This window comes from Phaseolus vulgaris, chromosome 7, assembly GCF_000499845.2.
Source record: "Phaseolus vulgaris cultivar G19833 chromosome 7, P. vulgaris v2.0, whole genome shotgun sequence".
In the NCBI taxonomy this organism is placed as follows: Eukaryota; Viridiplantae; Streptophyta; class Magnoliopsida; order Fabales; family Fabaceae; genus Phaseolus; species Phaseolus vulgaris.
Window position 1 is genome coordinate 11,439,183 of NC_023753.2, and position 24,393 is coordinate 11,463,575.

Below are 24,393 nucleotides of genomic sequence, written 5' to 3' on the forward strand. Positions count from 1 at the left end.
TAATTATACTAGTTAATATTTTGTATTTTTAAGCATTGATAATAAGAATTAAGAATATTAGAAAATATAAAAAATTTAAATTTGAAAATATTTTTGGAGAAGCTAAAACTATAGGAATACATTTATTGGAACTAAAATAATATTTTAATATTTTTTGAACAAGTTAAGGTACCATTATGATCCTATATTTGTACTCTATATGGTACACATCTTAATCAATTGTCCAATGGCGACTCAAAATCATTGATGCCGCTTCCTCCTGGAACTCCATTTATTTTTCGCTATCCTCATGTTTTTTTATTCCAAAAATATGTTTCTCTAAAAAGGTTGAAGTGTAATTTATATTTTCGACTACAAGTTTAAAAGTTTTTTTTATTTGTAATTAACTTTTGAATTATATATTCTAAAAATATTTTTTTTAGATTTATGATTAGTTTTGAGATTATATAATTAAAATACTATTTTTTTAAAAATATATTTTAAATTATATAATTTAAAAGTTATTTTCGATTTGATTCTGCATTATATAATCTAAAATATATATTTTTTAAATTTTTTTACTAAATTTATAAATTCAGAAAACATTTATTAGATTTAAAAATATCTTTCAAACTATATAATTTAAAATATTTTTAAAAAATGAAAAAATAAATATGTATTTTCACATTTATTATCGGGTTGGCGTATGGAGTTGTAACATTATATGGAGGTGCAACATTGACAATAGATTGGGGCCCAATAGTAGCCCATTCATACATGTAACTACAGAATTCGTGTACAATTTGTAAACTCAAATATCTAACTATTCTAATTTCATATATATATATATATATATATATATATATATTAATTTCTAATATAGTTAGTGAACTAGAATTACAGTTTTAAAAATGGAATTAGGTTTAAATCTATTTAAGTATAGATTTGTTATATTCAATATTTTACTAAAGATTAGATTATATAGTTTATAAACACACGGAACAAAATAATTATGTTTCCTGATATAATTATCGTTTTATGAAATAGAAAATATTTTATTTTTCCTATTATAAATATTTTGTAAATTAAGTAATCTTAGTCATAATATTATTTTTATAGTTTCTTGTCATTATATCTGTAGAACAAGAGAGATTATCCTTCTTCATTTAGATTTTAACATAGATAAATCCAAAGAGTGATAAGTAATCCAAGGTGTAGGTGCAGGGGCACAACCCAACATACCAGTATCTTTGAGCAGATTCAAACATATTAGCGCTGACTTAAGTGGATACCAGTGACATTGCGAGCAATTTCAATTCCCAGAAAATAAGTCAAATCACCAAGGTTTTTAATGTGAAAGAAATTGTGTAACAGACTAGTGATAGCAGATATCTCCATAGGATTATTCCCAGTGAGAACAATGTCATCCACATAGACCAAGAGTGTCGTGGTGTGTTTGCCATCATGTTTCAAAAATAAAGAGTGGTCAGCAGTGGAAATTTTATAATTGTGTGAAAGTAAGAAATTTGAGAGTTTGGCATACCATTGTCTACCTGCTTGTTTTAGACCATAGAGGGACTTTGTTAGGCGGCAGACCAGGTTGGGGGAAGAAGTGTGAAAGCCTTGAGGCAATTGCATGTAAACTTCTTCATCTAAGTCCCCATGTAGGAAAGCATTGTTCGCATCAAGCTGTTTGAGTGTCCAATTCTGGGCTGCAGCTAGAGCTAGAAGTAGGCGTAGGGTAGTCAACTTTGCTATAGGAGCAAAGGTGTCTAAGAAGTCCAGTTCTTCAATTTGGTTGTAATCTTTTGCTACCAATCGGGCTTTATAACGCTCAATGGAACCATATGCGTGATGCTTGATCTTATAAACCCATCTACACTCAATTGCTGGTTTACCAATTGGGGAGTAGTCAGGGACCATGTCCCATTATCTTGAAGTGCTTTTAGTTCCTCCTTCATAGCACGAATCCAAAGTGGATGTTGGACAACTTCCTCATAGTTGTGAGGTTCCTCAACAGAAGATATTAACAGTATTGTATTTTTGAAGAACTTTGATAGAGAATTATAATTTAAAAAGGAATGGATTGAGTGTTTGGTACTTACAACACTGTTGTTGATATTTGGTACATCAAAGTCTTGAAGATAAATGGGGGTCTTCTACTACGGGTAGATCTTCTAGGAGGTGTTGTTGCTGTCTCATTTTGCTCTCTTTGCTCACTTTGCTCAACATTAGTGTCAGACTCAAAAACATCATCAGTAGTATTATCAATAACATTTTCAGTTTGCATATGAATATCATCATGAGTCTGGGCATAATGTTGAGCAATGGGTAAAGAAAGACTATTTGAGTCATTATTTTGAATATGATTTGAATGATAAGGAAAAAAGTTCTCATAAAAAATAACATTTCTTGACAAATCTATCTTGTGATTTTTAAGGTTTAGAAACAAAAAACCTTTTGTGTTTGGTTTGAAACCAAGGAAAACGCCCGGAGTAGCGCGACTGTCCAGTTTTTTTTCTGTGAGCAATAATAGTTTAAGAATAACACAGACATCCAAAAACACGAAGGGAAGAAATATCACAAAGCTTTTTATGCAATCTCTCATAAGGCATAGCATTATTAAGCAGCGGAGTAAGCATACAATTAATAAGAAAGGTAGCATGTTGTACAACAAAACACCAAAAAACAGCAGGAAGATTAGACTGAAAAAGCAAGGCACGTGTGACGTTTAAGAGGTGTTGATGTTTTCTTTCAACAATACCATTTTGCTCAGGTGTTTCAATACAAGTGGTTTGATGTATAATACCTTTTGATGCAAAAAATTCATGCATAGAGAATTCAACACCATTATCAGTTCGAATGATTTTAACCTTAATAGAAAAATGATTTTCAGCATAAGCAATAAAATTAACAACACTAGCCCTGACTTCAGATTTGTTGTGCATGGGAAAAACCCAAGTGTATCTAGTAAAATCATCAACTATGGTAAGAAAGAACTTATAACCAAGCATGGAAACAACAGAACAGGGTCCCCAGATATCAATATGCAGTAATTCAAAAGATTGAACAGTTTTAGTATTGCTAGGAAAGAAAGAAAGTTTCTTTTGTTTGGCTTGGTGACAAGTATCGCAAACATAGTTTTTATCAGTATGTGTATTAGGATAGTATGTTTGTAGAAGTTTTAACCTTTCATCCGAGGGGTGACCCATTCTGAGGTGCCAAATGTTGCTTGGTTCTATAGTGCAACTCATAATCCTGTCATCAGTTTTATTGAAGACGTATAGTCCAGCTATAAGATCAACTGTACCAATCTTGTCTTTGGTTCTGGAATTCTGTATTAGACACTTAGTGGAAGAAAAAATAAGTTCACATTTAAGTGATGCAGTTAATTGACAAATGGATATTAAGTTGAAAGAGAAATCTGGTACATACAAAACATTTTCAAGAATAAGATTTTTATTAAAGAAAATTGTGCCAGAACAGGAAGCAATAACATAATTTTCATTGGGAAGCCTAATCCAAGTATATTCATTAAAATTGGAATTTTTTAAGTTAATTGACAAATGGATATTAAGTTTGATATTTTTATATGATGTAAAATTTGATAAAGAAAAACAAACGTGATCAGTCGCACCAGAATCCAGAATCCAAGTATATTCATTAAAATTGGAATTTTTTAGCTTCTGGATATTACCTGTGACAACCGAATTCTGACCTTGATGATCAGTAGAGAGGGAACCAACTGTTGAACCAAGTGGTGTTCAAGTTTTGAAGAATCCAAATCCTTTGAAGGATGTTGAAGCCTCTACTATGCTTGATGTTGCTGTGCTGGTTTAGTATAGTTCTGGGGTAGTTTGGATGTTGTAATCCACCCTTTGATTAAATCTAAAGCATAAGCATCTCAATCTTTGTGAAAGTAAAATGTTTTCAAACTAAGTTAAAACAACCGATTGTTTTATCGAAACAACCAATTGTTTATACTTAGGTGTTTTGAGAAAAAGATTGAAAACTTTTTTTAAAATGGTTGAACTGTTAAGTCCCAAAACAACCGATTGATTCGAGGAAACAACCGATTGTTTGTTTTGGGACCATAACTGAAAAATTGTTTTCTATTTGACTGAGCTTTTAAATGATTTAACTGCTTACGCTTCAGTCATTAAATGCTTTGACCAATCTTTTAATGCAATTTAAGAGTTTGTTAAGATTTGATAACAAACTACATCTTTGAATATATTCAGAGAAACAGATTTGACAATTAATCTTTGACAAATTTTTACTAAGTTTTTGAGTTTTTCAAAGAGTTGAGATTGCTAAGAGTTTGTGATTGATCAAAGTGTATGGAATAGGATTCTGCTTGTATTGATTTCAGATTATCTTCTGTAACAAGTGTAATCCTTGTACTCTGTTAAACAAGTTTCGTTTCTGTGTTTACTGAGATTGACTGTGTGTTCTTGAGAGGATCAAGATCAGCAATCTTAGTGTTGGTGTGTTGACCAAGATCAGCAATCCGACTCCTTTTGTCATCGCAATACTCTTGTAGCGAATAAAAAAATAATAAGGAGAAAGTTGATTTGGAAGCGATTGAAGGAAAACTTGGTTTTTGAAGTAGAACGTGTTATTTTGATTTACATGGAATAGTTGCACAACGTGCATTTATATGTAACATGTGAGTAGGGTTGTGATTGGTGTCTTGAAGGGAGGAAAAGAGACTGACTTAGAAGATCAGGAACTCAGAGAATGGTGGCATTTCATTAATGTGGCTGCCATGGCATGGCATGACATGTCATGGCATCAGTTAACCCATGCACCCTGCACATGCCCTTTCATACCTATTTACCTAACATTTCTCAAAACAAGACAAGAATTTCAAGATGAACGAGACCCATTAGATTTATAACACTGCAAAAATCTGCAACCACTGTTCCATTCATAAAACCTCATCATTTTTTTTTAATTTCTTTTTTTCTTAAAGTACAACTTTTTACTGTGCGATTGGGTGTGTGGAGTCATATAAGACTTACTCACTTTAAAAAAAATTAATAAAAATGAATTTTAATATTTAATGGGAGAATTTTATAGAAAATTTGTATTTTTTACGAAAAATATACTATTTAAAAGATAACTTTAAAAAATTAAAAAAATAAAATTTTAAGAATTTATGAATAGTTTAATTATTTAAAATTAAAGAATTTTAAATTTTATCAAAAACAATAAGAATTCAAAATTTTATTGTTTTATCTCACTCAAATTTATGTTTATTTTTATTTAAATAATTTTTTTGACCTCATTGTTGACTTAATTTTAATCAAAGAGATGTTAACACATTTGATATTTAAATTTATTTTTTTAACATTAACAAGAGCCGATGTTAGACACAATTTTTATTTATTTATAAATTACAATGTAAGTGAGATTTATCATTTTTGGTAGATGTAAATTGTAAGACTCTCATATGATAAACTTCACACATTTATATACATCCATCTAAAATAAATATAAACTATCATATTATATTTTTTCAAGTCCTATTTTGGAAACTACACCTACTTTTACATTTATTCTTGTACATAATAGGTCACGTACATAGTAGTAGACCATTACAAAAACAACAAATAAAATTAAAAAAAATATTATCATAATAAAATAACTCTACTAAAAATAATTTGAACATCCATTTTCCCCGTCCATTTATACAAGAATATAAATACATCCTCATAAACCACACATGAATCTATATAACAAAAAATATTTATTAAAAAATATTTACTAATACATTCTAGAATACTCGTATTAAAAATGTTCTACTAGAGATTAATATTTAATTCAATCCAAGACTTAGATCAACAACAAACCTAAGAGTTAAAGATAATGGCGAATTCATTATAACTCAAGTTACACATCTACAAATGTCAAAGTATACAAGAAATCTCTTTCACCACCCGATATCTTAGTTTATGTGATTTAGACTATTAGTGACAAAAGATGATCTATAGATTCCTTTACTTAATTCATAAAAATAATCAATAATTCACATATCATTCCATATTTGTGACCTTGTCTTTCATACATGTATATTTATACCATATTTATTCACAATATTTATAAATTCTCACAAATCATCTAATTGCAAGCATAAAAGAGAAGCATGCAAAGTATAATTACAATTCCAAAAAAAATAATTAAAACTATGAATATCAAAGTTTTTAAAATAAAATAAATCAATAATATTTAAAGCAATTTTTGCATCATATATTATGCATTATTACTTTGTTATATTGCTTCAATATTAAAAAATAACTCACAAAACACTGCAACAATGATTAAAGATAATAACTTATATTGAGTTCCACTTATCCAATCATGTTCAAAAATATAACTCATATGAAAGTTAAGAGACTAAACTATAACTCTTGTGAAAACTAAGTTATAAAAGAATCCTTTACTTAGCTTAAAAAATTAAAAAGATCATAACAATTTCAATTAAAATTGATAGTTTTACATTTACTAACTAAAAATGTCATAATTGAAGTTATAGATTTTATTTTAAAATTAAAGCTAATCTTCGTGATTACAACTTTCATAAAGACTATAAAGCTTCGTTCAGAAAAAACATCTAACCTCTTAAAGCCTACAAAATGGTTAAGAAAATTTAATAAAAAATTTTATTTATTCTCATGCTCTTGGATTTGAATTTGTTGAACAAATCTTGATCATTGGACTAATTTATACCAAAAAACGTAAACTCGTAACACATGAATGGTTAAAATTTCTGGTTAAAGTTATTAGTTTTAGGTTTTAGGTTTATTTTTACCATCTTAGTTTTAGGGTTTTACCATGTTTATGAATTTTCATGCATCCTTTACAATCAAAATAACACAACTAAATCTTTCTTAAATTATTTCATCTGTTAAAATTTAAAACACTTAATTGTAGTAACAGCACAAGAAAATCATGAAATAGAAACCAATTTTAGATATAAAAAATAATTAGTTGCTATAGTGACTAAATTAGAGACCATTTTAGGGACTAAATAAATTTTTAGTTTCTAAATTAGTTTATATTATTGTTAGATGGTTTCTAAATTGGTATCTAATTAGCAACTAAGGTTTTTGCTACCAAATTTAGAATATAAATAATTGGTAGTTAAAATCTTAGTAGCTAATTAGATACCAATTTAGAAACTATTTCACAATAATAGAAACTAATTTAGAAACCATTTTTTTTTTAATTTTGGTCTCTAATTTAGTTACTATTGCAAATAATTATTTTTGTGTCTAAAAATTAGTTTATATTTAATGATTTTCTTGTAGTGTAACACATGGCTAATTTATTTTCAAAATTATATCAAAATAGGTTAGTTAACATTAGGGCATATATATCAAACTAACATATTAATAGGTCTTATTATACTGATTTTAAAAAGTAAAAATATTTTAAATTAAAAAATAGAATATTTAAAAAAAATTAATTTACGTAGATAAAAATTAATTTTAATTTTTAAATATAGTAATTTAATATATAAGTTATAAAATATGTATATGTTTTTATAATTATTTTTAATATTATATCTTATTCATTACCTTTTAAAGAGAGGGGTGAGTAAGCCTCATATGAGGAATATTAAGGATAAGACATTTTAGATAAGAAAAAAATGAATGAAAAAGGATTGACGAGAGAGCAAACCGAGAATACTTTCCCTATGAGTATGATAAACGTATTTTGGAATAAAATGAAGTATACCTTTTTCAAAAGGTAGAAAATAAGTTGCACATAATTCAAATATTAGGATGCTAATTTATATTTTTCCTTAGGATCGGAAAAAAAAATATCGAAGAAAAAGTTAGTGGTGTTCTAGTCATGTAACTAAATCTATCAATTTTTAACAAAAATAAATGACCAAATAATTTTGTTTAAGTTGGGAACTTTAAAGGGTGTGCGAAATATACAGTATTTTTTTATATGAGAAGTAAAAATTTACACATTACTCAAAATTGTAGACGTTAATCTTAACTAATTTTTGGGTTTGCTTTTATTGTTCGAATATATATATATATATATATATATATATATATATATTCTTATTTTAACATTACATATTCACACATAGATGATAAAAAATAAGTATTTTGTATAGTTTTATTATAATATTAAACGTCTTTAATTAAATGAACACTCTTCAATATGGTTAAGAAAGACACTGTTAAGATAATTATTAAATAAAAATTAATTTTAAAGATAAATCTAAATTAATTTTTAAATTGACATCTAATTAACTACCAATATTTTAAATACGAACTTTAGAATATAAAGTAATTAATAGCTAAAATATGGGTAGCTAATTAGATATCTATTTAGAAACTAGTTTATACATTTAATTAATAATAGAAACTACTTTAGATACAAACATTTTTTTGTAGTATCTAAGATAGTATCCAATTTAATCAACATAGTGACTAATTATTTTTTATCTCTAAAATTGATTTCTATTGAATGATTTTCTTTTAGTAAGATGATTAAGCTCTTATTATTCATAGTTTACTTGTATATTCATCTAAGTAAAAATTAGACAATTACTCTTTTTTCTCCTTTTGTTAAGTGTATCAACTATTATTCTTGGAGAAGATTTACTATTATTGCTCTAAATGTGAAGAACAAGGTGAAATTTATATATAAAACTACTTCACAACCTCCAAAAACTATGAGAAAATGTATTGTACATGGTAATGATTATCTTGACTTGTACATTCAATATATCTTATTATTTAACAAAGTATTGTTTTGATGGATTCACCAGATGAAATATGGATAGATCTTAAAGCATGAAATTTGTAAGGAGATCTTCACATTTCATAATTACAACTTGAAATCTCTCCAACAAAATAAGGTGATCAATCTCTATCTAATTTTTTTTATGAAACTTTGTGTTATGTTGGATGAATTGAAATTTCTTTGTGTTTGCACCACAAAGTGTTCTTGCAATATTTAACATTCTCAAAAACAATTAAAAGATTAAGTAATGCAATTTTACACTGGTTAAACAATCAATATAATCTCATATTTTTTTATGTATTTGACATCACTAATATCCAAGATTTTCTCTTATAGTGACTCAACAAAAGCAAAAAATTGATGGTCTAACAAGAGTTAATCTTTACATCAAAGAAACCATGATCAATGCAACAAGTTCCTCTTCTATATGTAGATATTGTGGACGTAGTAGACATAGAGAAAATATTTGTTACCATAAACATGGCTCTCCTTTAAGAACTAATAATAAAGGTGTTAAAGGAGCATATAGTCACAAAGGAAGAATATATATTCACTATGGGAAAATGGTCATACCATTGAATTTTACAATTGAATTTTACAAATTTTATCATGTAGTTAAAGGTTTCACTTAGATGGAGAGCCTCGACTTTATCCATACTTTTTCAATGATAGTCAAATTAACCACAACTTTTCTTCTTCTTGCATAGTTATCATTCTTATCTAGCATTTTATTATTCATGTGAACCCTGATTTTTTTACATGGTGATTTTTATGAAGAAATGCATATGCAAGCTCATCAATCTTAATGTCAAATATGCTCAATTGTGTAAGTTGCAATAATCTTTATATGATCTCAAACACTCAAGTTAAAAATGGTATACTTGTATTTTATATTTATGTATTCTAGATGACTATAAACAATCTCTTTTTAATCATTCATTAATTTTTAAGTTTTCACCAATTATAATTGTTGGTTTTCTTATGTATGTTGATGATATTATTATTGTAGGTAATAACATAAATAAAATTAATTATATTACCTTCCTTCTTGATCAAATTTTTAAGATTAAAGATCTTGGTAATATGAAATATTTTCTTGTTCTTAAAGTTATTCTTAATAAAACTAGTATTCATTTTATGCCAACATAACTCTTGACATACTATTTGATATTGATATATTTTCCTTTCAAACCCATGTCTACTCTTATGGATTCTTCACTTATTTGTTTTCTATCTCTAGAACCCTTAATTAATTTATATGTGTATAAACATCTTATTGGTAGATTAATATATCTAGGGGTGACAAAGCGGGGCGAGCTGTGCAAGTTGTACGGGTCGGTCCATGGCTCGCTGAGAAAAACGTGCAGTAGGCTGTCTATTTCAACCTGCTTAGGCCCGACTTGCATAACTCACAGCCCGCACAGATCAAGTGCGGGACGAGCGGGTTGGCCTGCATAACCCGTCTATTTTAAAAGTTTAAAATTTTCTTTCTGCACCCCCATAATTTCTTTATGCACCATGATAATGATTTTTTAATACTTAATAGTGTTTTTTTGTCTTTTTAAAATAGGTTTCAATACCCATCAAATGCTAAATGTAGTAGTTAAACCTTAGTCATTTTATAATAAAATTTAAATATAGAGTTATATATATATATTATTTTTCATTAGAATAATAATCATGTTTCTACATATATTACCTTAAATAATTGTATATATTTAATGAAGTATTTTATTATTCAATTTATTAGTACGATTGAGATTCAAAATTCACTAAAAATGAAAACATCATTCTAATTTTTTTACTCATATCTTATTACCTAATTCATTTAACTAAGAAAAAATAAATAAACTTAATAAACAAAAAATAATTTTTTTTTATTAATTTAAAAAGAAATCTTATGCATGTCGACCCGCAGGTTAATCCATATGCAGGACAGACCAATCAAAGTAATCTACATATTTTATGCAGGACAAACCAACCTGACTTGCATTTTGTGAGTCAAGTGTGGGACAAACTTATACAGGATAGGTTGACGCGTATTGTCATCCCTAAATATATCTAATCATACACATCCTGACATGTTTAAGCCGATTTGTATCCAATTCAACAACAACTCATAATCCAGTTTATTTTTTTTTCATACATTGCACTACAAGAAAATGTTTTAATAGTAACTAATTTAGAAACTAAAAAAAAAAATCTATAGTAACTAATTTAGATACTATTTTATAAACTAAAAATTATTGGTTACTAAAAAAATATCTATTATTAATAAAAATTATATTATAATTAGATATTATATTTTTGGTAGCTAATAATAAAAATAAAATAAAAAATTTTAGAGACCAACTTTTTAATCTCTTGTTAAGATGTAATTGGAAATCATTTTTTAGTCACTTTTAATTTATTTTAGAAACTAATTTTTTATCTCTAAAAATAATAAAATTAGAAACTAATTTTGTAGTTTCTAATCATCATATAATTAGATACTTAGTAACTATTATTTGAATTTAAATTCCTATTTTGAAGTAATTAAATTTTATAAAATTCATTATTAATTTTTAATTTATAAAATATTTTAATTTGATATGAATAAATTTACCTTATTAATTTAATTATAATATTAAAATAATTAATATCAATTTAAAAATTACATTTAAAATAGTATTTTAATTTTTTAATTTTATTTAAATATAAAATAAATTAATAATGAATTTAAAATATTATTTAAATTAAAAATTTTAATAAATTAATTTAAATAAAGATGCATATTTTTCAAAACTTATTTAATTTTTTTAAATCTGAGCAAATAATCTGCAGGGTTTTGAATTTCAAAGTTTATCTGTCTCTCTTTAACCTTTTCTGCTCATCTCTCACTCTCAGCAACGCACTCTACAATCGGGAACTGCACCCTACAACGACACCCTGCAAAGGCAACGCACCCCGCGACGGCAACACACCCTGCGACAATAGTGTTTCTCTACTCCGAAGGAGGCCAACCTCTTTAAGCTTATCATCACAAATTTCAATTCGTGCTCCATTCTCGCTCTTTGTATTTTATTTTTGTGTTTGCTCATCGAAGCTTTACAACTTTACTCACTGTGTACCTTCCTCATCTTAAAACCCTAGATCCCGTTATCATGTTGTATTTTCCAAAAATACTCTTGGTGGAGAGTTAGTTCTTAAGGAGAACTAATGTATTTTTTAATTCCAATTGTGGTTTGAGGCTTTGGTGCATATACGGTTGTTGTTGTGAGTGAAGTTTGAACTACGAGTGCAGAGCTTGTTGAAGTTGTATTAAGAGCGTCTTGAACTAAATTAAGTAGGTTATTCTTTGGGATTGTGTCCATGTAAATGTTAGTTGAGCAAGGTTATTTTGATAAGATTTTCCGTGATGTCTAGTGAAGTAAGCAAAAAAGAGATGTCAGGAGAGTTGTTTGTATCCACTGCATGATTGTTGTAATTGGATTGACTCTTTGATGAGAAAATTTACTGAAATTTTTGTGTAACCAAATTAATGACATGTCAAATTTGTGATGAGGTTGGGACAATCATTGCACATAGAAGGTACTATGTTGTAAGTTGCGTGGCCGTAAGTTTTAAAGGTAATTTTGGTAAAATAATAAGCAGCTGCATTATTAATAAGTGGATATTAATTTGAGGTTTTAATTTTATTTGTCTAGTTTGATCAAGTTTCATTAACTTATGAATATCTTTATGCACTGTATATGATCATTGTTGTTGGTTTAGTTAGGCCACTTGCAAGCTCAAACACAAATCCAAAGTTTATTGAAACTTTGAAATCGTGTTAACTACCTAATTGTGTAGATTTTTGTGTATCTGATTACATTTCAATGGTATTGTTAAGGTGATTTTTTTATTTATAACTTCTGCAATTCCCTGGAGATATTGTGATTTTTGTAATATAGCATAATGCTATTTAGAGCATCAAAAGGTTCAGTACCTACAACTGGTTTAGTTGCTGCCCCTTTATTGAGACCGATGCTTTTGGAACTTTGGAGAAACTTTTTGTCAGACAATGCATGCTTTAATTAGTAGAAACTAGAATCCAAATATGTGGGATTGGGATCAATACCTCCATCTATGCAAAACCAAATGCATGGAATTTGTAGAGCGGAAAGGCTAACTTTATAGTTACACCCAAATTTTATTTACTCTGCATTCTTCTCTTTGTAGTGTTAGTACTCACTGATGTATGTAATTTCTTGTGCACTTTCTTAATGACACTAATCTTGTAGTTAATCCAAAATTTTGTTTACTCTGAAAATTAATCTTGTGTTGTTAAAGTATTTGACAAATTGCTTTTTTCCTTTTTGTTGTGAACACTTCTTTCCTCAATGAGGTGTATCTTTACAACCTCTCTTGGTTAAGGGCTTTATAATCCTTCTAGACCAGAGTTATTTCGTGTGCACCTGGTTCATGATGCTTGATCCATGTTACAAAAGTTGTGGGAGCCCAAAATAAGTTTCTACTTTTGTAAAATTAGTGATAATATTAAAATGATTGGATTAGTTTCATAATATTGTATTGTGGCACTTTTTCATCAGGACATTTCAAGTTTTTATTTTTTAGGTTTAAACCTCAAACCGAAGAGAAAGTACAGTGAGAATTTAAAATAAATTGGACTATCTTACCTCTATGCATTGTTCAACCTCGGCCTAGTTTTTCTTCCCTCTGCTAATGGTCCAATACTGTTTCCCAACTTATAAAAGACAATAATCGAACTTCTCCATCTACCAATAATATCTCTTTCATAAGGGCTAAAAAGTTTTCAATGGAAAGAATGGTTTTTAGAAGTCTTATATTTATTCATAGGCTTTATATATGAAATTGTTTTGTTGAATGTCTACGTAACTAGTAGTTAATATGTGTATTACTATGTGTGTGATAGGTAAGTAAATAGATTGAATTCTTTTAGTCCAAGACTAGCACCAGTGGGGCTGCAAGTTTCTCTCGTTCTTCAGGCGAAAAAAAAAGGTTATTTTAGTCATTGTATGTTCATAGTTTAGGGAATATTTTATTGTTTTCAAATAAATTAAGCAATGACAAATTATAAGACTTTCTTTTATAGTTGAATGATGCATTGTGTTATACGACAGATTATGGATATTCGTCAAAATCGAAGTTGGATGTATGATAGATTAATGTCTGATAGAAGGGGATATAAAGATGCATTTTTAAAAGGACTAGATGAACTTGTGTCCTATGCATGTGAAGATACTGTTATTGGAGGTAAGCCTTACTACTTTGGCTCATCTTCTTCCTCAAATGGGTGGATATAAAGTCAAAAGCTTGATGAACTTAAAAGAGATATGGAAGTAGTTAAGAAAGAAAGAGATGAGCTTCGAATCAAAATTTTAATTATTGAGCAATTTTTTGAGAAAAACAATGCAATGATTCGAAAATGGATGGATAGCATTAATCGTCAATCCATGCCACCAAGTTTTGAGGAAATTCAAGATGAGGATGAAACACAACCACCCAATCAACCACTCATTCTTTATCAAGGTAATTTTGTTACACTATTCTATATATTTTTTAAATTTCAATTTTGCTAATAAATTTTATTTTATATGTTTTGAAAGGTATATGGTTATTGTTATAGCTAGCATCAAAAGCTCACATGGTACACCACTAACTACTGGTTATTCATGGAATAAAGTTAAAAAAATGATAGATAAAGCTTTTTACTACTGTATGCCTAGTTGTTCCAAATAGATCAAATGAGCCACCCGAGCAATTGTATGCCTCCCAACTTTCACAACTTTAAGAGATGAGATTCTTTGACACACAAGAGAACATAATAACTCTTATTGCTACTTCGGGTAATGTTCATGCAGTAGTTGAACGACTATTGGGGAACTTTGGTCAATAGCAATAATGTTTGCAAGTTCAATCGGTTTGAATCATAAGTTTCCAAGCGCCTTGTTGGGTATTCAAATAAAATAAAAAAAATTTGTCCAAATTATAGTGGTATTGCGATTATTCCTTTTAATGATCCAATTTCCTTCATGTACATACTTATATTGAAACTAGTTTTAGACGCAACAAGAGATCTTAAAATATTTCAAATGAATTGATTTTTACACTTGATAAAAATAAATAAATAAAAATTATATTTTATAATAAATTATATTATTTAGAGACCAATATAATGGTCATTTTTTGATATTTATATATTTGGTCACTAAATGAGTTTCTATATATTTTGGTCACTAAATTGGTTTTAATGAAATTGGTTGTTAATTGAGTTTCAATATAATTGGTCACTAAATTAGTTTCTATATATTTGGTCACTAAGTTGGTTTTATTTAATGGTAACTAAATTAGTTTCTAAATTAGAATATAAATTGATATATAAAATTAGCTACCATGATTTTAGCCATTTAAAGTTATTAGATTCTAAATTAGTTTCTAATTAAATTAGTGACTAATTTTATCATTTTATTTTATGTCTTAAAAACGTTCTTAGTTTTTTTTATTAAAAATAACATTATTTAACTAAAACAATTATTGTTGTTCATTGTCTAGTTTCGTGATGACTTATTCTCTAATATTCCAATAAATGACTTAATATTTCTTAAACCTCCTTGGAAGTTAAGTATGAGTCTTTTGATAAAATTTTAAGATGCTGAAAGTCCTACATTAAATATAAATAAATAATATAAAAATCAATAAATTTATAAATTTATTATTTTAAAATTTTGGATTGAAGTAGATGCCCTTATGTCTCATATGAACATATTCAAAACTTACTGATATAAAATATATTTGGTGTCCTATTATAATAAAACGATGGTCAGCACTGAAATACACTCCCACCTTGAACTAATGTTCTTATTTTGCTTTTACTGTTAGATTAGTTTTTATTATTAAATTATTACCTTCATAACCCAATTTTACTAGTTCGTTACTCTGTCCATGGAAGAGGTTGTCTGGTTTTTTTTGTATTCTGTTTTTGTCGAATAGTGTTGTTAGTTAATATGAAAAATGTAAATGAGCATGAAAAGGGAGAAAAGAAAGGTGAAATGAAGCATAAGTATGGTTGGGGGATGGGAAGAAGAGAGAGAGAGAGGTTTGTCCATGACTGACAGATGCACATCGTATAATGCCCCGAGAACAATTTAGAAAAGAAGTTAGAAGAAGAGCATGGACCCAAGCCTATGGGTCCATTGTTTCTTACACACTACAACCTAGTACGGCCCTACTAACCTAACTATCCTTTCACACCTCACTTTCAAAACTCCTCAACTCATAACTGCCATGCCTTGCATATCAATAACTACACATGCCAAATTCTCTCTATTCTCTCTATTCTATACCAATGGATTCTCTTCAATATTAAATCATATTCAAATTCTGCCTTTTCTCTCTCTTTCTAAACACCAACATACCCTGTTTGGGTCAAAATAAACAATTCAACAAAATAATCTCAAAATATCAAAACTCTATATTTTTACAAGAATAAAAGGTCAAACACTCATCTTCATTTCACTAATAAAGCTTGATGGTAATTCTAGTCCTTAACCTTTTCCCTGTAATCTTTAAATATATATAATTTTGATCCTGAAATTCTTTTTACGCAATTTTGATCTTTTCATTTTTATTTGTTTTTATATTTTTTATATTCATTTTAATTATCTACCATGATATAATAAAATTGAGAAAAATAGACTATATTTGTGACTTTTTTTTATAGGAGGGAAGACCACAATTTTCAAACACAATGACTTTTTTTTTTAAATTGAATAAATTCAGAAAATAAAAATTAAGGGATCGGGTAAAAAATTCAACACTAAAATGATGAATATTTAAAAATTAAGAGACTAAAATTGTTAAAATTATAAACATAAGGACCAAAATTTCAATAAAAAAGTAGATGATGTCTATATATATATGAGAAATAAAATAAAATAAATATTTGTATTAAAAAAAAAAAAAAGAGATAGAAGAATAAATGAAAATAATTAAAAATAAAGTTAAAAGTATTAATTAGTATTCTTTCTATGTTACATTTTTTCAACCAAACAATAAATATCGTTTTTTAAAATTTTTATTTAACTAAATAATATTTTTTTAATTATTTTATGCTAAGTAAGAAATAAAACGTCAGTGTAGGTTAGGTTTCGTATGGGACACTAAAAATGTGTATTTATTATGGAAAAAACTATTCTTTATTTTTAACTGATAATGTGAAAAAAATATTATTTTTTAATTAGTCACAAAACCAAACACACGGTTAAAATGAAAAAGAAATGACATTTTTTTACATTTTTATTTTAATTTCTTAAAATATAAATATCTTGACATGTGTACAGGGCATGATAAATAGTTAATTTTATACAATTGAATTGATGATAAAAAAAATTATATATAAATTATAATATATTCCTTTTTTAAAAAAAATAGTTGTTTATGATTCTAACATACCGATTAAGATATATATAATTAATATATATTTCTTACAAATATTCACATTTTTTCTACAATTTTTATTTCTTTTCAATATAAGTGTTACTTAATTTTTCAAAAAGGATATTATTCAAAAAAATAGTTTTAACATTTTAAAAAACTATTGTTTTGAACAAAAAAAAGTTAAAAATTCTACTTTTTTTAAGAATAGAAAAAGTATATATATAATTTGAGAAACTGTATCAATTATATGTATATACTTCTATATACTTCTATATTTTAGTTAGATTTTAGATGCATGATATAGTATTTAAATGATATATAGTATTTAATTAATATATATAAACTATACAGTTTCGCAAAATATGTTCTTCATAAGAAATTTCATATTTATATATTTCAAAAATAAAAAGTCAAACCATAATATTTTTCAAACGGTAGAGAAAGTTAGGTAGACAAAGTTATGTGGACTTCCTTCTACTTTCACTACCTGAATACATTTATATGATTCAAATATATCAGTATAGTCAAAATATCTCATTTTAGACAAATCTCTAGTCAATGTACATCCTAACACTCTCAACACGATATTTATTTTCCTGAAATTACTATGTGATCATAATTTCACACAATTCATATATGATACTACACATGAGTACATCATTCAATCACACAACAATTTATATTTTGAAACAATTTAAGGATAACTAAAAATCACATAAACACATAACTAATTTATTTTAACCACATATATGAATAAAATTTTACAAAAATTTAATTAAAACAATAAACAATTATAAACCAGTCTTTTAAAAGAAAAATTTAAAATTTAATTTTTTAGCTTGAGCGAAAATAGATATCGCTTGAGTGAAAATAAAGTCGAGAGCAAGTTCAGTTTTAATACTATTCTTGCTTGAGCGAGAATCCTTTCGCTTGAGCGAAAACATATATGAGAGCAATCCAAAATTTCACTACGAAAATGGATCCGAGAGCAAAGTGAATTTTAGTGTCTTATTCTAACTTGAGTGAGGATCTTTCGCTTGAGCAAAAATCCCTCACTTGAGCGAAAATAGGAGAATAAAATTTCATAAAACTAATTTCTTTCAAGATTTCACCAAAAAGTTATACTCAAAATTTTATTTTATAAAACATATCATACCAAAATAACATCACCTGCTCAAAGTTGGACATGTACTCTCATAAAACTCCATTGTCAACCTACATATCTATATATTCATGATTTCTAAACCAATTTCATTCAAATTTAACATCCCGATTCAAACAACTAATATTAACTAATGTTTACAGTTCAAATGATTCATAATACAATTCAAACACATTCAAGAACTCGTTCACATCACAATCGACCTGTAATTTACTAAATCAACAATATCTAATTAAAATTCTAATTAAACATTATTACTTTACTCTATTAGGAACCTGGTGGTGTCCTTCGATCGTAGTTTAATGAAGAAGGTTGTCAAAATCTTAGAGAGAAAACATATGAGAAAAAGACAATGATTTTTAAAAAGATAGAGATTATATTAGAACGAAATATGAACAATTGATTTTTCTATTTATATACATTTTTCATTTTAATAATAAAATATTTAGGTATCTTTTTAATTATAACACTTTTATTCTAAAACTATTTTCTAGGTTTTATAATTTTTTTTATACAATCAAAATTCAAATTATTATTTTTTAATTATATTGAGAATCTACCTTAAAGAAATATTCCTTTATAATATTATAATTTTTTTAATAATTTATATATTTTTTAATAATATTATACAATCAAAATTCAAATTATATTTTTTTTAATAATTTTAATCTACCTTTATAATATTATAAATTTTATTGCAAGAAATATTCCTGAAATTTGAAGTGCAAAATTGCAAAGGAAAAATATTCCTGAAATTTTAAGTGAAAAAATTGAACTACTATCCAAGAAAAGGGTTTAAAAGTCAGCAGGAAGTAACATTGCAAATGATTCTTCTTGTCTAGGTGAAGTTGAAAGCTAAACTTGCCCATGTGTGGTACTAGACCAACCTCAGCTGAAAGCTACCCCATTTTTGGATCACTATAAATTTGTTATGCAGCTAAATTGTTTAGCGTGCACTAATTGGTTCAAATCAGGAAAAAGAAAATCAATGACTAGGCAACAAAACACTCTACACTCTGCAGTTAAAGTGATTTCACATTACTGCCTAGTAATTACGAATTTAACTTAGTGAAGTCCATATTATCTATAAAAGTTTCCATTGGTACCATTGTACAGAATTCTCTGTGAAAAGTTGTGTAAACATGGTTTGCCTCCAAAAATTGAGAGAGAAAATTGTTGTAACCTCAAAACATTAAAGAAAAAACCCTTTGCAGCACGTCCTGCTGCAAGGACAAAAGGAAACTGGGAAGTGCATATAATAAAGTTGAGGTATATGCTTGAATAACTAACTTGTTGGCCAAATGACAAGACTATGAGATCATGTTAGAACAAAACATAAAAAACATACAAGTTTTTGTAACACCTAAAAGGTTAAATAAAGGCCAAGGTGAAGTCTTCTATACTACAGAGCTATATAAGAATTAGGAATAAACCCATCACCAATATTTCTTCCATCAAAGTCCACCAGAAGCCATTAGTAGCACAGCTAGAAAATCCTGTAGAAGCTATGAAATGGAAAGTCTCATTCATATCCTCATTGATTAGCTCAGTTTTTGAATTGGATTCTAACAAATTTACCCCTCTCTGGCATGGCTTTACCCCATATGGAACATGGTTTGTTGAAATTACTCCAACTTGGTAGCAAAGGTTGGGGTTGTTCCAGGCCCCAAAACGCCTTCCCATTTTTTCCAAAAACTCTTTAGAGAAGTTAATCTCTCCTGTGATATTGTTTCCACTTAGGTAAAGTGCATTGAGACAAGGAAGAGTTTCCAGCTTTGGTGACAGATTGCCGGTGAGGTTGTTGTCACTAAGTCCCAAAAATCTGAGCCTCTTCAATTCTGAGACAGACTCGGGAATTTCCCCTGTCAACCCCATGTTAGAGAGTTCCAAAATTGCCAAGTTCTTCAGGTTTTCCCACTTTAGGGCCCTGATGTCTCCACCTAATGGATTGTTGGACACAACCAATTCCTCTAAGGAGTGCATCTCTTGCAAAGACAAGGTCAATCCACCACTGAATTTGTTATTCCTAAGGTCCATTAGGGTCAGATTCTTAAGATTAGCAAACTCGTTTAGAAGATTCCCTTCAAGGTGATTGTGGCTCACATCAAGCTTCAATGCTGAAGTTAAGCTTCCAAGTGTCGAAGGTAAAGACCCCGATAATGAATTACTACTTAAATCAAAGATTAATAACTCATTCATCCCATCAAAAACATCTGGGATCCTCCCATTAAGATAGTTTCCAGCAAGAACAAGCTTCTTCAACTTCATGAGATTGCCAATGCTAGATGGTATTTCACCCGTTACACCATTTTCTAGTAGTACTAGTGATTGGAGGTTCTCCAGGACACCAAAATCTGAGGGAATGTTTCCAATGAGACCTGGATTTGATCTAAACTCCAGTGATTCTAAGCTGCTAGCCAGTTTCTCCCAATTTCCAGATGGAATGATAGCTGGAAACCTGTTCTGTGATTGAAAGCAATTGAAGAAGGATAGAGATTTTAGGTGCTTGAGCTCAAACAACTGTGGCCTAAATTCCAAATCTTGAGCACAACTCAGCGAGTTGTCATGGACGGGTCCAATGTTCAAGACAGTAACATACCAAAACCCATTAAACAGATCACAGGAGACCCCCTGCAGAAGAAAACAACAGACATCACTATTAGGCAACTAATTGATCACCATGTTCTGGTTAATTTATAATTCCACTTTGAAGTGCAAATACACGGCTGAATGGGTAATTGAATGTTTTCCTGAAAAAGAAGGAGAGGAGAACTTCTGAAAAACGGTAGAACTAAACCAATGTATTGTACTTTTATGTTTGGCCTTCACCGAAAATTTAAAAGCTTAGGTTAACCTCAGCGTTCATTAATGAAATTGAGTGCAAAGTCTTATTTATACGGACTTATAAACAATTAGCCAAAATCTTAAGGGTTTTTGTGTTCAGAGTTTCACTGTTGATTATGAAAAAGTCTGTGCAAGTCCTTAACCAAACAGGAACTATATCCTTGTAGCTATACCATTCCTTCTGACACTCGTCAAGAAACGGTGGCCTAACAAAAACAAATTTTCACTACCCAAAACTTATCTCGAGAACAGTATAAAGTAGTTGCTTAGACAACTTGCAGTATTACCAATGATGGCAGAGCTAGGTGTCTGGTTAAAGGTACCTGAATTGGAGTCCAACCACAAGGATCTGGATAGAGATCTGAGCCATTCCAGGAATTACCAACAAAGCCTTGAATGGTGGAGTATAGAGCTTCTTGCTCTGCTTTCTCTATAGGAGCTATATCAAGGTCTTCTTGTCCACAGCATCTTGCACTCAGAGAGAGGATGAACATGAAAAATATGGCATGGCTAACAGCCTTGATGCTCTTCATGATGTTGAGTCAAAGTAGGATTATCAAGCACGAAAGAAATTCGAGATGGATGAAACAAAATTGATAAAAGAAGCACAAGTAGGAGGTAATTGGCTTGAATTGAAGAGCATCTTATGGTTGATGGGTTACATGTGCATTTATCATTTTAGAGATGAAGTGAGAAAGAAAAAGAGGAAGACGATCTTCAAGTAAGTGATAACAGATGCAAAGAAGGGTGAAAGTTAAAAACAGATGGCCTCAAACCTCAACAATGAAGTGGTATTTAGACAACAAGCCCAACACGGACCGTTACAGAAAACTAGAGTTGTTTTGGAAGAACACGGGTTGTAGTATAAGAAAGAAAGAACAAGATCCTGAATTTATGCTCAAACATAGTAGGATAGTGGGAATGGAGGAAACACAAAAGCTGAGCAAGAAACCTGACCTCTTCCTTCTTGTGGTGTTTATAGAAAAAACTAAGGAAGTATATATATATAAATAATTATTAAGAGAGAACACAGTATCTTATCACAGTTCTCGAAGCTCAAAGTCATAATAACAATGGCATTAATATGATCAGAGCAGAAGCAACTGAGAAGCCTATGAAACGGAAGCAAAAAAAAGTTAAAAAACAGTATTTCCTTTTTATGCAGCTACGCTATGGAAATTGCACACCCTATGTGATTGTCTTATTCATTACTATTATTACAGTAGTAATAAGTATGATGAAATAATGTGTGTTAGTAGTGACAACTTTGATAGGCTTTGAAAAGTGTTATTGGTAGTTGAAGGCAATAAAGGGATAGAGTTGAGGGATTAGTTGAAGGCTTGAAAGAGCGTTGAGTTTGAAATAGAAGGAGATTGCGTAGCAGGGGACCATATCCATGCAAAAGGAAGAAGAGGTGCGTGTAAAAACATGCAATACAAATAAGGTTTTTATCCGCGGTTGCCTCGTTGTCTAGTGTTTTTGGCTGCTGTATATTTCACAGCACCATTGAAACTAATTGGACAAGAGAGACCTCACTAGCTAGCTTTTCATATTTCAAGAGACCACTTAATCACATTGCTACACACCACACTTAGCTCCACAGTTGGACCATACCTCTTGTACCTTCACTATTTTTCTCCTCAAAATTTGTACCCACCTATACCTAAGTAAAATTCACTTATTTCCCTTCCACATTTCAAAATCATCCACACTCAAACTCCTACATTAATTATATAATTATTCATATATTAACAACTCTACACCAAATTACAATTCAAAAAAGAAATAATTTTGTTTATTAAAATGTAAATTATATATGAAAAATGGAACAATTTTAACAGTAATAAATTGATATTTCTTTATTGTGCGCTTCTCAAATTAACATTTTCTTTTTCCTAAATATTTTTGCACTTGCTAAAGAAAACTAACAGTGGGGGAAGTTGTATTAAATGCTAGCTAATTAAAGCGAAAAAAAAAACTCTTTTTCTGAAACTTCTTCAATTAATCCATTGATTGGTTACACTTTAAGAAAATAAAGTTGATCTAGATTTGCTTCGTGTATATTAATATTACTGCGGAATTTATAGCTGGCACAATAATTATCATCAACTATCGTGGACTCCTTTAAAAAGAGGCTCGGTGCTAATATTTCTTTGTCTTCTTTTCAATTTAATGTCAAGTTTGTCAAAAATGTATATTACCGTTTCTCCCAATTTTCAATTCTTAATTTTGAGAAAAAAAGTCACGTAAAAACATAGACAATGTGGCCCTTTGTATTTTACGCACTTTGTAGAATCTTTTTGCAATTTCTGGATGCAATAAACATATATTAAGAAAATAATAATTAGTAATATAAGTGTTCACGAAGAATAGTGGAAGACAAAAATTATTTACAAGTAGCAGAATTTGTCCCTAATTAACTGGTTTATTAGCTAAAGGTATATTTTTTAATATATTTGTCAGCTGTGGCAAGAGTTTTTGATAGAACAAACTATGACCTACTTTTTTAATCAAAATGATCAAATTTGTTTTATTTATTAAGTGAATGAGTAAAAAAAATCATTTATGATTTTGGGTATGTCATACTTTCTTCATACGACTTTTTTTTTTAAAGAGTTGGATTCATTACGATTTAAAATTAGACATATATTAAAGTTGTGTTATGATAAAATAATTTTAATTTAAAATATTGAGGATTGAAATTGTACATGATTCACACAATTTTGATTAAAAAATTTATTAAGATTAATTAAAGTCGTACATGAATGATACGACTTGAGTGCAAAGTAAATCAATGAATGTAGTGTAAGAGTGACACAACTTCAAATTTTTATTAATTTATTTGTTGTCATGAGGCTGCAAATTGCCCTTTTGATTTTTGCAGCTTTTTAATTTTTTCTGTTTGGTTTTTGTTTTATTTGTTGCTTTCTTTAGGTTTATTATTATTTTTGTTTACTTCAAATGCTTGACTAGTCAAACAATTTGGTAGTGTTTGTTTACATTCATGTGCCTTCTTTACATGGGATCACCCTTGATTTTTTTTTTGATTTTATTGAAAATTGGATTGGAGATTTTTCTCTCAGATCACATGAATTAGATGAAGAAATAATTTTTAAAAAAAATGCAAGTGGAGCAACCATTTGGTTTTTTTCTCTTTCGTTGGATCTACATATATTTACGTACTCTTTGCACCTTCC

At 28.6% G+C, this 24,393-nt stretch overlaps 1 protein-coding gene across 1 annotated transcript; it reads right to left on the reverse strand.

Annotated features, from left to right (window-relative positions):
• Positions 1 to 19,608: 19,608 nt before the first annotated feature.
• Positions 19,609 to 22,604, reverse strand: LOC137828901 (piriformospora indica-insensitive protein 2-like). Its single transcript, XM_068635647.1, has 2 exons — positions 21,520 to 22,604; positions 19,609 to 20,983 (listed from the first exon to the last, which is right to left on the reverse strand). Exons 1-2 carry the CDS (start codon positions 21,727 to 21,729, stop codon positions 19,763 to 19,765), a joined length of 1,431 nt encoding a protein of 476 aa, XP_068491748.1. The 5' UTR covers positions 21,730 to 22,604; the 3' UTR covers positions 19,609 to 19,762.
• Between the last annotated feature and the right edge of the window lie 1,789 nt (positions 22,605 to 24,393).